The sequence below is a fragment of the Chiloscyllium plagiosum genome, unplaced genomic scaffold (assembly GCF_037043375.1).
Source record: "Chiloscyllium plagiosum isolate Xiang-an unplaced genomic scaffold, Cpla_swu_hap1 HiC_scaffold_17, whole genome shotgun sequence".
NCBI classification, from domain to species: domain Eukaryota; kingdom Metazoa; phylum Chordata; class Chondrichthyes; order Orectolobiformes; family Hemiscylliidae; genus Chiloscyllium; species Chiloscyllium plagiosum.
In genome coordinates this window covers 51,742,573-51,757,295 of record NW_028270155.1, presented here as the reverse complement: position 1 = coordinate 51,757,295, position 14,723 = coordinate 51,742,573, and the positions used below count along the sequence as shown (strand labels likewise).

At 43.2% G+C, this 14,723-nt stretch overlaps 1 protein-coding gene across 4 annotated transcripts; it reads right to left on the bottom strand.

The window, feature by feature from the left end:
• Positions 1-2,062: 2,062 nt before the first annotated feature.
• Positions 2,063-12,070, bottom strand: irx6a (iroquois homeobox 6a). Of its 4 annotated transcripts, none has more exons than XM_043707009.2 (7): positions 11,700-12,070; positions 5,425-5,688; positions 5,177-5,286; positions 4,631-4,941; positions 3,727-4,290; positions 3,166-3,274; positions 2,063-2,705 (listed from the first exon to the last, which is right to left on the bottom strand). In XM_043707009.2, the coding sequence occupies exons 1-7, from the start codon at positions 11,745-11,747 to the stop codon at positions 2,696-2,698; spliced, it is 1,416 nt and encodes a 471-aa protein (XP_043562944.1). In that variant the 5' UTR covers positions 11,748-12,070; the 3' UTR covers positions 2,063-2,695. The 4 variants fall into 4 exon arrangements, with proteins under 4 accessions (XP_043562944.1, XP_043562945.1, XP_043562942.1 ...); XM_043707010.2 differs by lacking the exon at positions 11,700-12,070 and adding an exon at positions 8,695-8,814; XM_043707007.2 differs by lacking the exon at positions 11,700-12,070 and adding an exon at positions 6,547-7,653.
• Positions 12,071-14,723: the final 2,653 nt, after the last annotated feature.

Here is a 14,723-nt window from a genome sequence, read left to right as displayed (position 1 = left end):
TAAAATAGTGTACTCAAATTACAACAAAAGAGGATACTCATGATATAGAAATGTGTAAGGACACAGAGAAATCTTACAACTTATACTGAAGGAAGACTTGAGAGTTTCTGATTCTTTGTAGATCTCAAGTTGTAAGATATCATTTAAAATCACATCTCTAGGCTGGACAGCAGTGGATATATAGTCACCAAGGTTACTGAGAACACGTGGGCGCTTTCAAAATGAAACGTAATAAAAATAATGTTGAATTAATCTTTCAGATCTTGATCAAGTTTGTGAGCAATAGACATTGCTCGAATATGATCATATTTGGATTTTGAAGGAACATTAATAATTATTTTAATGATTTGGTTTTACTGTAAAACAAAATCCAATGTTAACTTGAACAAGCTGGCTTCTGGACTTGTTTTGTTCAAATTAAGTACATTGTAAAATTATAATGACGAGAGTAAATTCAGAAGGATCACAGAACCCCGCATGCAATAAATACCTGTACTTGTAGGTGGAAAACATCAAGTGAGCGCCTTTGCAATTTAGACCATGAGTTAACAAAAACACTTGACACCAGAAGTGTCATAACAGGATGATGTCATGTCTTGACGTTAGCACTGTCCACTTGAAATTGGTGAGACAATATGAGAAACCCGAACACTGTTTCAATCACTGTACCTGTTAGTGTAGCGTGAGTGGGGATAGTTTTCTGTAATTAACTTTTCTCTGCCAAACACTATGCGCGAGAATTTGGTGCTTGCAGCACCATGCTCTGTAAGATTCACTGGGCTGTCTCATTAAACTGATCCTTTAGCTCTGCGGCCTTTCCCTCTGCCGCATTGACTGCAATGATCACAAAATGAAAGTGATAATAACAACAGTAAAAGTATTGATTGTGATCTGATTTAATTCCGCGACGTATAGATACACTTCCCATTTTAGGTCACGGCACACTATATTCAGCATCTTGAATAAAACTGAATCTTAAAAGAATCCGAATGCATCAGGGCTGCACAAAGAGAGTGCACCAGACTAATATAATGCTGCAACTTCTTACATTATTTATCTTGAGCGTTCTCTGGTGATTTGGACGTCCTGTTTAATTGTAAAGTAGGTAAGGGCTCTGTTTCCTACAAAGCGTAGCATTTGTTGAAATTTCTTTTTTTTTGTATTTAATAACAATTCCAAACTTGTCCTTTGTTAAAATAATACTCCAAATGAAACAAGCGAATTTCTTCTTTTGCAATGAATTTCTGAAAGTTCGCTTCTGTCTGTTGAGGGTAAGTTAGGGAGACGTGGTTACATCTGAAACCTGGGATTTTATGTTGCACCTTTTTACTCCAGAAGAGAAGATCGTATAAAGAGTGTGTCTCGATTGCAGCTTTAGGTTATCACCATACCTTTTCGATTAGGTGTGTGTGGGTCTTTGTTTTAACGCTTTGGCCTTTAATCTCAAAAGCAGATCGGTTTGAATCCCTGAAGTGACTAACACAAAATCCAGTCTTGACAGAATCCTGTAATCAAGGCACGCGTTAGCCCTACATTATTGCAACTTTCTTTGCACAGAAGGACAAAGGGGAATTCTTCTCCTAATTCTGTCCTGTCTGTTTTACTCTGACGAACAGTATACAAGCAGAGCTGTCAGTCCTAATTAGTAGCAAACAACATGGAAAGTTGTCGCTCTGTATCCGTGTATGTAAAGTGCACAATGAGCGCCCATTGTTTGGGTTTTAACCGACTGAGTTACACGCTCTGCATTTCACCAATTAGGAGCATTCCATAACATTGCAAAATACTTTTTAAAAATCTCTGAAAACTGTTAGTGTAAAATGGTAAATGGTCAATGAAATCGCAATTGCAAAATATTTCCCCATGCCCTTTAATTGTTGCTGGGGAGTTGTCAGCATCTTGATCGATTGTACCGTACCGGACTTCTAGTGGGAGAACTCAAGGGGGAGAGGAGAATAATGTGGGACATTTTCAAATCGTTACTTGCAATTGAACTTTTAAAAAAAATGTTGAACGCTGAAACCATTCCTTACAAAAACAAGATATCTATGTAACGCTTCAGCAATTTATATGATTAATTTAATTGCATAAATCATACCTTCGTTTGTAAATAGGTCACCGTGAGTCTGCAGTTTTTTTTTACAATTATCACATTACACAGGTTTGACAAGTGTAATTTATTCCCATTTCACAGCACAAACTAAATAAAGTGGCGGGGGTGGGGCGAGTTGAAGGTGGGGGCGATGTGGGACTCTAATGTAAACCAGTGTACGTATCTGTATAAAACGCAAAGTAGTTTTGAATCAAAGAGTAAATTGCAAACAACGCGTGCTCCAATTAAAACGGTAAAAATAAATCGAAAACTAAAAGCGCTGGGCGGCAAGATGTGAAGTGCTTTCATCATTATTGTAAGGTATATTTCGTCGAACAGCCCAACGGCCTCCCCTGATTCTTGGTACATTTTTCCCGAGTTAGAACAAGTAAGTCCGTGCAAGGAAACCCCATTGGAAGCGCCCTTTCTGTTTTCTCTTGAATGGGATCATTGGCCACTGGTTAAGTCAAAGCGAATCAGTTTTACAGTCAATGCCAGTGCTCGGAAGAAACGGATCCTGTCTCATTTCCAGTGTATTGTCAATCACTAGTGCATACAATAAAAAGAGTTGTGCGGCATCCACTTGGTTTACAACGTCCTGGTCTAAACAAGCCTGTTTTGTTTTTGAAAAAAAAGTATATGTACATATGAGTATGGCACATTTAACGATAAAACAAAATCGTCAATCACGCAAACCACTTATGAAAAGGCGGAATTCCCACCAACCCCTCTCCCACCAACATCAGCAGGCGGTCAATATGTCGAATTAGAAATGAAAACGAAATTCGGAATAAAGGTTATATTGTCTTACATTGCATTTTAAGTGTCCCCAGTGACGGACACGTTTATTTTCCGATCAAGCAAAGCCAATGACTTTGAAGCAACTTTCAAACCCAGTAAAACTCATCAGCGTTAGGCCTGGTTCTGCTAGCATGTCCAATATTTCCTGGATTCTGTAATACCTTCACAAGGGCATTTCACATTCCATGCAGAGACCCAACAGTGTTCCCGGAGCAAAAGCCCTTTAGGAACCGGGAGGGTTTGAGTGGACCATGAAATGTCACCTACCTCACCTCTTCAGGACAGGTCTGAAGGCTCTCCTCAGCTTCCCCTCTGGGTGCAGTGGGCATGTTTCTGTCATCTCCACTGATCCCACATCAGATTTCCCATGCCTCAGAAATCCTGAAAAACACAACCCCTTTTACAATATGATCACCGCTAATTATTCGATAATTAACAACTCGAAGGCACCAATCCTCCTTTCACAATCATGACTGAATTCACACACAGTCATATAGATAGGTGCTCTGGAACAAGAGCCTCTGTGTATTTGGTTATAAATGTGGAAGTATGAGGTAATAAAGCACAGTTAATAAAATAATGCCGCAATGTTTAGATTGAAGTCGGTGAGGGGCGATTTATAGCGTATGCCAAGGTATAGTATCATCACCAGGTCGACTAAAAGCTAAGTGTTCAGTGTAATTAAGAGATGCCTTCATTCACATCTTGAAAATAACACACCACAGAATGGAAAAAGGGGAAGTTGGGTTGTGACCATCTCTCCCGCTGCCATTCTGGACCGTGTTAAAGACAAGAGTTGATGTGACTGGAGAAAGTTAATGTGCAGGAGGTACCTTCAGTCCCTGATGTATACTGGCAGTTGCCTAGTGCGGGGTAGGAAGCACAGTGCAGCTGACCAGTGGCCACAAGCGTTTGTAAATTGAATGCAGAAGTTCTCAGAATGCGGGCTGCATGTGAAGAGTCTCGAAGAGATAGGATATCATCGACTTGGTTGACCGTGGCCTGGCTCGGCCTCACCTCGGCGCAGTACCGAACTGTCCGCGACTGGCCGCTCTCACAAGCCACCAGAGTGTTGGAGGCTGCTGTATGTGCTAGAGACCAAATTCTCGGCTTCTCTGCTGTCCCAAAGCGCTGCTGGAAACTGGTGCCTGCCATAGAAACTGGTGGCTTATTGCTGATGGTTTCTAGAAAGTGTGGGGCGAGGCTGGAATCACCCTTCGAGCAGGAGAATGTGTGCGGATTGCCTGGAGGCGACACGTTACGGTCACTTCCCTCCACCAGCGCTTGCCTGGGGCCGCATGGGGCCTTGTCTTGGTCCACTTTTCCCGATTCCTCATCGTCCAAATCCTCCAGATCACTCAGTCTCAACTCTTTGTCATCTCCATATTCTTTCTCATCTGTGTACACATTCAAAGAGATTAGTATTGATCTCTGGAACACGAAAACATTGAACTATCGAACTGTTGAAATATCTCATTTCAATTCGATCGTGAGAACAAACCTGAATCATCATTTCTACAAGAGGGTTTATCATGTCTGGCATCTACAAGGTGTCAACTTTCTTCCTACAATGTGCTCTTATCCTCTATTAGATTTCTGAACCCATTTAAGTTTTCTAACTTTGGCCCAGTTATGTTTAACTACATCGGCTGCAGACCATCAACCGACCCAAGAAAGTTTCAGGTCTTCTTCGAACAGTGCATGACAGCGCCATTGTAAATGTGAGTGGTAGCCCACCTTTCGCCCCGCTCTCCGCACTATATTGGTCCCCGTCTTTTTTCTCGCTGTCCTCTTTCTTCTCATCCCCCCCTTTGTTTCTCGGAGACCAGGTCATCTTGTTCTCCTTCTTCAGCCTCCTCCTGGCGTTCGCGAACCAAGTGGAGACTTGAGTCAGAGTCATCTTGGTGATGATGGCCAACATGATCTTCTCGCCTTTGGTGGGATAAGGGTTCTTCCTGTGCTCGTGAAGCCAAGTCTTCAGAGTGCTGGTGGTTTCTCGGCTCGCGTTTTTGCGCCGAGAGTTGCTGCTGAAGTCCATGGTGGCACACCTGAAACAAAACCAAAAAAAAACAAAATATAGAGAGATCAAAGTAAAAGAAGGAACACTGGAAACTAAAATGCGTATAGGCATTGGGCAAGGAGCAAATACACTGATCAATAAATGGATTTAACTCCGAATCACCATCAGAATACAACACACATTGCCTTAGGTCACTTTAATGGTTGCTCAGGGTTTCAGTGTTGTTACTTGTCTTGATCAAAGGTCTTGATCAAAGGTCTTACCTGTCATACTGGTACTGCCCCAAGGAGTGGTCATACGGGTAGTAGGTAGCTGCTGCAGCAACTCCCGAGTGTAAACTCCCAGTGCCATCTTTAATTTCATACTGGGAATTCTGTAAAGGGGATGAGATACAGGGAGAAGTGCACACAAAACAGTCAAGAAGTTGTGTTTGAAATGAAAGCATAGCTCAGACGCGAGAGGAGACGGTGTCAAGGCATCGCAGGTGGATTGGCCTAAGGCTGTTACTCACCAGGGAGGAGTACAAGGCTGAAGAGTCGGTACTGTACGCCAAATAGTTCCCGTAGCCCTGGCTGGCTGCAGTTGCATAGGGAGAGCTGCTGTACATGCCCAGGGCCGCGGCCGCCGCGTTAATCTCAGTCCTGGCGTTGGTCAGTAATCTGTTATCATAGGGAGGGCAGCAAACAGCAGCTTGGGCCGGCCCAGCGCACCCTTCAGTCACAGGTCTGGAGCCGGCTTCGCAGCACGTCGCTCCGGGACTGGCCGACACGAAGAACTGGACGGAGAGAAATAACCAAGGCAGCAACCGTCATTTCAGCAGATCAAAACCATTGTAAAGTGCAGGGAAATGCGAGGTGGGCGCAGCAGTCCGTATGGCTTGGAGCTGAATTCATCAAAGCAACATAAAGTGGGATTGCAACAGAATAAAGGGATAGCAAGAGGAAAGAGTTTGCTTGGCATCGTTGTACTGTGGAATTATGAAGATAAAGACATGTAAATTATTGAGGGAGCCGGAGAGAAGAGAATCTCAGTGTGGAATGCCTTTAGATTCTCACTGAGGCGGAGGAGGGAAGTACTTAAAGGAACATGCACTTGTACCTAAATACAGCGAGGGAGAATGGAAACTATGAAATAATGACTGAGCGAACAGGCAAATGACCACACTCAATGCAGTTTGGGGAACTGGGTTGGTTATTAGGAACGGCCAGTTAAGTGCAAAACGCAGTCAAGCTAACAAGAAATGCTGAGCGCCGAGATAAGCACCTGGAGGAAACGGTGGCCCCAATGCAGGGCAAATGTGCAAGGTTTCAACATGGCCACACAATCATACATCCTAAAAGTAACTTTACACAGTATACAGTGGAACTTATTGTGGTGTGGAATTAAAGCACAAGTCAATATAACGCATGGTACTTTGCAGAATAGATTGCACGCTTGGAGAAGACAAACAGACACATTCACCAATACGACCATGAAATAGAAAATGTAGTGTGAAAATCCATACTATATGAAAGGGGGAGGGAGTTGGTATCAGGTATTCTAAACTGAAACAGGACCTCCACAAAAACGCAACGTGCTAAAGAATACAGGGCACCCAGAGTGTAGTATGTATGTAAGGGGCGTCCGTTCTTACCTGGGACGCTGTGTTGTAGGGATATCCAAATTGAGAGAACGACATCACTGCTCCCTGTGCCACCATAGGAAGATTTCCTCCTGATAGTTTGGGGAGCAAATCCTAGTTCAGGATGCCCCTTCTCCCCGATACATGGCCTTTGACTTCATTAGAAAGGATTCCAGTTTAGAAATCGGAAGGCGCCGTACACTGGCAGTTCAAAGCTTACCCGGGGTGTTCATCTTAAGGCATGGTTTATGGATGAAATGTAGCTGAAGAGGGTTAAAAAAAAAACCGGACGGAAGTGCAAGCCTGCTCTAGAGGCTACTGCCGGTTAGAATTTGCCACTCTCCTTCCTTTCCTCATCCAGGGAAAGGTATCAGCGTGACGTCACGTTAATCCCGAATCGGCCGGACAGAACGGATAGCACGGTGTTTTTGTCAATCATCTGCAACGTGGAATATTCCTAGATACACTCAACACTTGGTTCTCATGCTCTCCCTCGCTTTCGGATGCGCGCCGACGGCTGCTCAGGTACTGGCAGGGTCTTAGTTGCAAACATTGCAAAAATATCCCGAAGCTCACCGCGACAGGATTGAGGGGAATCTCGGGGAATTGGAAGGTTGCGACAGTTTTCAAAGGTTGCATTTTTAACCCATCCTCCCCTCACCGCCTCCCCCACCATGTCTGTCTCAACGTACAGGAGTTATGACTTTAACACAGCACCTTTAACTTCACTTCATTCCAATGGGGATCCTTAAAACATCCCTCCATCACAAATACAATCAATAAGGACACTTGTTCAAATTTAGCATTATCGGTGCCGCATCATCACTAAGTTTCCCAATGATTCTCCAACCCATTTTTTTAAAAGAAGCAAACAGCGGGGTCACAACTCTGTCACCTAACTCGGTAGTAGTTGGCAGGAGGGGTGAATGAACAAGCAGAAAATGGGCCACACGCTGTTTTCACGCGGGCTCGTAATGTTGGCCGTTTTTGCCTTAATTGGTTGATTCTGATGAAAATCATCCCAGCGCGTCCTCCCACCCACCCCCGCACAATGAACTGAGGCAAAATCCGAAAAGACGTCAAACGAAATGAAAACGAGAGCGGAGATGCAATAAAGTACAAACTGACGCGGAACAGGCGAGGGAGGTAGTGTCACACCCGGGAGAGAGGCAATTATTTGACCTCCTCCGACAGTTAATAATCGAAAAGAAAGAATGGGGGGGGGGGGGGGGGAGGTGTTGTGGGTGTCCTAGAACACAAGCTTCTCTTTCAACCCGTCCGATCCATAGCCAAAGGGCCAGTCACTAATTAATGATGATGATCTATCCATTTTTCTCCATTAGAGCCAGAATGATCCCCAAAGAGTTGAATATCTCGCTTTGACAGGTCAATGCGGGCTGATTGATGGCTGTCTGGAGACCGGCGTGCCCAATACGAGCAGGGCGTAATTGCATCAATTAACAAATGGAAATTGGGGACTTGTGTAGCCCACCATTTACACCGGGTAAAAAAAACGCAGCCTTTCGGCTCCGATTCACTAGACAAAGTTTGCGCTCTCACTCAGAGCGATCAGTTTTGCTCTCATTACGGCTGGCGACAATAACAGTTTGGAATATGTTTCAATTAATGAAAGTGCTGGAGGCTTTTACGGGATGTGTAAGGTCGCTCAGATATCCATCATCTTCAAACTTTCACACAGACTCGCAGCGCTTAAAACGCGTCCATTCCGGGAACGAATTCTTTTGCAGTGAACAAAAGACTCAACAATCCAACTCAGTCAGCGCTCCCCCCCCCCCCCCTCCCCCATCCCCAGTCCTCACTCTACCTTTGCTCTTTCACTATTTATTCGGGATGAGGTGGGAGGGTTATTTTCGGTGTCCCGGGAACTGAAGGGATTTTGGGGAAACCGTTAAGCAAAAGCTGTCACTGCTTATTGGGTTAACCTTTTATCCGAAAGTTGCCATTCTTCAACAAATACCAATAATGGCCGGAACCTGGCGCTTTTGCCTCGCTTCAATCTTGTCCCTTTTTCCACTTCAGTCACCCTAGAATGAAGACCTTCTACTTGCGATCGGGCGTGTTTACAAACTTCACTGGCTGCACGGGACACGTTCTGTAGTAACACATTCATTTCAGAGTGAAGGAGTGTGCGGCACTTGCCTGCTCTGAGGTCGAGTACATGTACTTTTCCAGGTGCAGTTAGATCTGTTGAGTGCACCTTGTTACCCGCTAGGGCACCAAGTGCTTGTAGCGATTGCCCCCGCCCTGTCCTCTTTTGTGTGTGTGTGAGAGAGAAAAGTCGAGCGCAACTCGCGGTAATGACCAGCTTCTTCTAACAGCGGCGCAAGAGAGCTTTCTCAGTACAACAATAAAGTGCCCACAAGTCTGTGATCAGATCAAAGAGCGGGAACTGGAAACTGGAGCACAGCCTCTTTATCAGGGCGAGAAACAAACCATGCATTGACCTGCAACTACCATGGCTACAGTGTCAGCTCTGGGCCGGGTTTCTGGTCCATTTTGGTCATCGAATCCGTTTCGCCAATAGGCCGCTTCAAATTGAACAAAAATAACATGGTCCAGTGGGACGGAAAACATCAACACGCCGAAGCGAGGAACATCAATACTTCCCTATTTACAAATTGTTGGCGTTGCTGTACTTTAAACTTCTTTTAAATTATTAGGTGTTCCACGAAAGTATCAGTCAACAACGTGCATTTAGCTAGCGCCATTTTCCGTACTAAAACTCTCCAAGCTGCTTTCGAGGTGGTGATTACAGAAATAATTTGGCACCAAGCTGAAGATAGAGACAATAGAATGGGTGGGTGCGGGGGCGGGGGGGGGGGGGGGGTGCAGAGAAATCAAATGGTTTAAGCAACGTGTTCAAAGAGGGAGAAGGTGGTAGGGAGGGGATGGTGAGCTAAAAGGACGATCTTTTATTAATGAAGGGTGACTGGACTCGAAACCTTAACTTTCCATGCTCTCCAGGCCAGATCCGCCGAGTTCCTCCAGCAATTTCTGTTTTTATTTGGTTTATACAAGTTTATTGGAGACCGCAACAATGTACACTGTGAACAGAGAAAGGCAGCTATACTGTATAGTTCTGGAGGATTCTGATATTCCCCAAGTGAACGTCCATTCTGTTAAAACAGAAACTAAGGGCAACAGGATAGTCCTGAGGGAAAGAATAGGCACAGTTGTTGCTTCACTTCGGGTTACCTGAACAGAATCTGGATTCACTGGACCAAGTGTGAACACACGTGGAGAACGGGGCAGCTTAGTTCAACTTGCCTTTCCACCAATAGTAAGACTGGCGACAGAAAAACCAAGCAACCAAGGCGTAATTATTGAAGGATGCTGGGAATGTGGAAAAAAAAACTCAGCCGGTCTGGCAGCATCTGTAGAAAGAAAAACAGAGATTACGTTTCGAGTTGAATGAGGTTTCTCTTCCAAGAAAGAGACACTTCTGATTCCAAAACAGTCAGCGATTCTCTCTCCACAGATACTGCGCCAGATCTGAAGTTGCTGGGCATTGTTGATTGTCATTGTCATGTCGGTTACTTTGTGGCAATACTATGGCTTTCGAAATAATAAACGTTTTCTTTTCCTCTTAATATATGTTTTGAGAAAAAAAACATCAATTACATCTTGTTGAGTTTAAAGGTTGCATTGCGATATTCATGAAAAACAAATGGTTACTAAATTGAAGAAACCCTACCATTTTGTGGCAACACGTTAAAAAGTTTCTGGTCAGAATCGCAATGGGCGATGGAACAATGATACATGCAGAACTGGGGCTACATTCAAGAGTGAGTAACTGGCCAGTATTTGTCCGTGCTAATGCTGTAGCACGTCTTTGAGCGAGCGCTTGAATGCACAAATGCAGCTGGACAGGGTCTGCATAATTCATGCTGACCAGTTGGACCGCAGAGAACACAATATTTTAAAAGCAGAGTGAATACCAGCTTTTACAATTGTCCTTTGAAGTTTCCATCTTTGTGATCCGTTGACCCTCTGCGTCAACTGGCCTCATTAATGATCTTCTGGCCCCCATCTTTTTTACCTGTGCCGCCACAAAGGACTCTCCTCCCTAATCTCTTCCCTCGCCCAAAAGCGTGCTGAGCCTCAGTTTAAAGAACCACCAGTCGTCTCTCTCTCTCTCTCTAATGAGAGAGCAGCTCTATGGTCTGGTAAATTATGACGACTTTACCCCTTTTTTACAGCGAGTCGAGGTGGCGGGGTGGAGGACCCGTACTTATGATGTATAATGCAGTGCTCGTTTCGGTGTGATAAACCATTGGAGGCAACAATGCTTATGAGATGATAAAGGTAATCATCAAGAAAGACCAGAAAGAAAACAACTCCCCTCCTTTATTATCATTATTATATTTAGGAATTCGAATTTAAAATGACAAGTAGATAAACAAGATTTGGATTCTCTTATTATTCTGTTATCCCTTCCTCTGAACGCACCCTACGTTACATTTCAATAATATGAATCGCAATTAGTAGGCCTCACCGGGGAGGAAGAAATGAGCCAACTCTGTACTCAATGGGCAATGCTAAAGTTCAAGTCAAGACAGTACGCCAAAAGACCATACGTATAGTTTCCAGGCGTGTTTAGGTCAGCGGATCTATCCTCTATGTACCATACCTTTTCCGAGAGATGATCGCGCTCACACATTTACTGGGAATACAATACAACAAAGAAAACACGGCAGAAAATGATGGACTACAGCTGGCCTGCCAGCGAAGGACAAAGTCAGGTTAGCGTTTGAGAGATGATTCTTCACCTAGCATGTGAAACCTCCGCATTTCCAGGGAATTTATCTCATGGATGCGGTACCTGAACTCTAGTAGATGAGCAGAATGCGCGTTAGGATATACGTATAACTGTGCACGTAGCACATAACACATGGCATGTGTAATTTCCCTAAAATGTAGAAATGGGAAGTAGGACATGGAAGAAACTGAAATCGGTAAACTATAGGATCCGGACTGAAAATTGCTAGTATTTAGCCAATGTTAGGATCAGAATTAAAGCACTTTAAAACAAAAACAGGTTTAAATCACTTGCAGAAAGACATTCATGTTTCCTAAGTTATACTGCTAGAGAAGTGCAAACATTTCATAAATACATGAAAAATAGTCACGTTTGGTATAATTACCTTCATTTCCCCTTCTTTCTCCACCTTTTCGGTGCTAGCCAGGAGCATTAACTAAGTGAGAAGCTCATTTGGGAAACTGGCGTAAACACAATGGGACCGAATGGCCTTCTACGGCGCTGTAACAGTTCTGTGACTCTGTGAATTGCTTCCTATCTTTAACTGCAATTCAAGCCATCTCTGAGTAATTAACAAAGTAAGTGATGGTGCAAGTTCAGAAGCTGATTTGTACATGCCTTCAGATTGGGATGGCCCTCGGGCTCTGTTTACTTGTGTGGACCCCCACCATATGTGACACGCCGACTGCGAATGAATGGAACCATTTCAGTCTACTGCAGTGACCCACGTGGCGTTAAAAGCAGTAACACGGTAACTGCAGAGTGATGCCACTGAATGGAAATACAAGGGGCTCTGGCAAAAGAATGTCTCACGTCGCATTAGATCAGCACATGCTGCAGTAAAACGGAAAGAGCTCACAGCCACGAAATATTGCGGTAATGCATTCTTTACGAACTTTATTTATCCTTGCGTACATTGTTACTTTACGGGAAGCAAAACATTATAGTCAGGTGTACGCACTAACCGCTTGGTGCAATATCTGGTCATATATGTTTGGACATTTTACAAATGTCAAGCCCCAATACCACACCCAATCTCAAAGTTTAGTTATAAAACCTTTTCAATTTTTTGTGTGAAATAGAACAAAACTTGGAAGATGATTTGTGCCAGGCTCGGGACACATTCCGGGCAATTCCTGAAATATGCTGCAGAAAACACATTCCTTCCGCGCTGAGTATCAGCGATAATTCACACTGGATTCGCTTAGCGCAGATCTGGACTTGAAACAGCGCCCTAAATCGGAAAACAGAGTGAAAATACAATTTGCTATCACAGTTATGGAAAGAAAATTTCGTTAAAAGATTCATTGCTATTGTAACTTAGATTAAATGCAGATTGATTCTAAACTAAGCCGGGATATTACCGTTTGTCTGTTTCATTTAACCGAAACCATGTTCATCCAAACAACTGAAAAGCTATCGGACACATCGATCACTGAGCAGCGCCAAAGACATTGGAATAGCTAGCTAATATTTAAAGTGACAGATGCATATTCGACTTGTTTGTGCGCGCGTTTCACAGGTGGCCGGATATCTTGTCCAAACACTTCGTGGTTAGAACTGAAAGGGGCACACTCTGCCACACATTAGCAAACGTCGCAGGAAATGTGAAGAGTTTGCCCTGTTTTACCAGTGTTAGCTTTGTATACACGGTACTTATTTTCAATTTTTAAACTGTCTATCAAATAAGTCATTCTCTACTTTTAATTACATTGATTTTTTTATTGTTCATTAAATATCATCAGATTATTGAGAAAAGTATTCATCTCAACCTCATTGACAATGTCTTTCAATCTCTGCATAAAGCAACCGATGAGAACAATCCAAGCCAACATATCGTTCGCGGTGAGATTGAGCAATGAGTTAGTGCAAAATGGTAAGAAGTTTTAATGTGCATCGGGAATTATTCAGAAGCTGTAAGGTAATTTGGGTTAAACATCGACCCATGGAAACTTTTCAAGCATCAACAGCAGAGATATGTAAATCTCTCAGCAGGTCGTGCGTAATAGCATTATCGACATTGGAGAGGTTCCTCAATTCAACTGTTGATGGTGGAACAGGTACCATTGCCGTTTGAAGAGATTTGTTTCTCAATATATTTAAGAAAGAAGTGAGCAGCTTTGAAATGTACTCAGAGGTTTCACACCCTGCTTGATACGACGAACAGGAACATGTAGTATCAAACCCAGCCCACATCCTCCTGTGCTGATAATTTCTGGATCTAGATTGCGATGCTTATCTGGAGTTGTGTTGTCTTTGCCAATATGCCACAAATACTGGTCAACTATGCTAAGTTTAAATATACGGACATTCTGACAATATGTGTCGGAGTCAAAACTTGTGTCAGACCAAGAGACTGACTACACACCATTATCACCATTATATAGGATGCATTCAGCTCCACTTTAATAACTAGCAGACAGTATGAAAAGGAGCAGCAAAAAACTTCAGTAAAACATTGTCATTACATGTTAGTACCTGTGAGTATCGTAAAGCTTAGAAATTATGTGTTTTTTTATATCACCAAATTTAGGCCACATTAATCATTTGCATGTTGAATTGTTGTCATTTGACCATTACTGCTCAGGTATTCTTTAAAACAACTCAAAACCCAGCTAGCTATTGCCAGACACTGAATAATATGAACACCATCCAGGAGAAAGAAACAAAAACAGAAATTGCTGGCAAACGTCAGTAGGTCTGGCAGAATCTATGAAGAGAGATCAGAATTAATGTTTCAAGTCCAGTGACCCTTCTTCAGAATGGAGAAAGATATTGGTTTGATTACACTCTTACCCTTGAACTCATTTCACCCCTCTACCACCAGTGCACATGGGTGATGGTATATATTTTCCACAGAAAGTACTACACCAACTCATCAACTTCATCCTGAGGGAGTGAAACCTCTAATACAAAGAATGCCAAGAACACCAATATGATAGGAATATTTTCATCACCAAGTTCCTCACCAAGTCCCACATTTTGGTCCAGAATTTATAACGTTTATGATGTAACTTCTTGCTTTTGTCATTGATTACTCTGCTGAAACTGACAGATATGCTTGGAGATTGCACATGAGCAATTGGTTGCAGAAAACCAAACATTGCCATCAGTGACTCTGCTTCTTCGGAGATGATTTGGGGGAGCTGGTGTTGGACTGGGTGTACAAAGTTTAAAAAAAAAATCACACAACACCAGGTTATAGTCCAACAGGTTTATTTAAAAGCACTAGCTTTCAGAGCGCTGCTCCTTCATCAAGGGGTTGTGAAGATGTCTTACGATCTTATATTCCACAAACACTCGATGAAGGAGCAGCGTTCCGAAAGGTAGTGCTTCCAAATAAACCTGTTGGACTATAACCTGGCATTGTGTGATTTTTATCTTCAGAGATGGTGCTCTAAAGATTGAC

What these genes read in the sequence shown, in the direction of transcription:
- irx6a (XM_043707007.2), bottom strand. Translation starts at nt 6,612, where the DNA reads ATGGTGGCACAGGGAGCAGTGATGTCGTTCTCTCAATTTGGATATCCC. An exon ending in CCTACAACACAGCGTCCCAG is followed by an intron (nt 5,689 to 6,546) that starts GTAAGAACGGAC and finishes CTCTCCGTCCAG; the next exon opens with TTCTTCGTGTCGGCCAGTCC. An exon ending in GGGCAGTACCAGTATGACAG is followed by an intron (nt 4,942 to 5,176) that starts GTAAGACCTTTG and finishes GTTTTGTTTCAG; the next exon opens with GTGTGCCACCATGGACTTCA.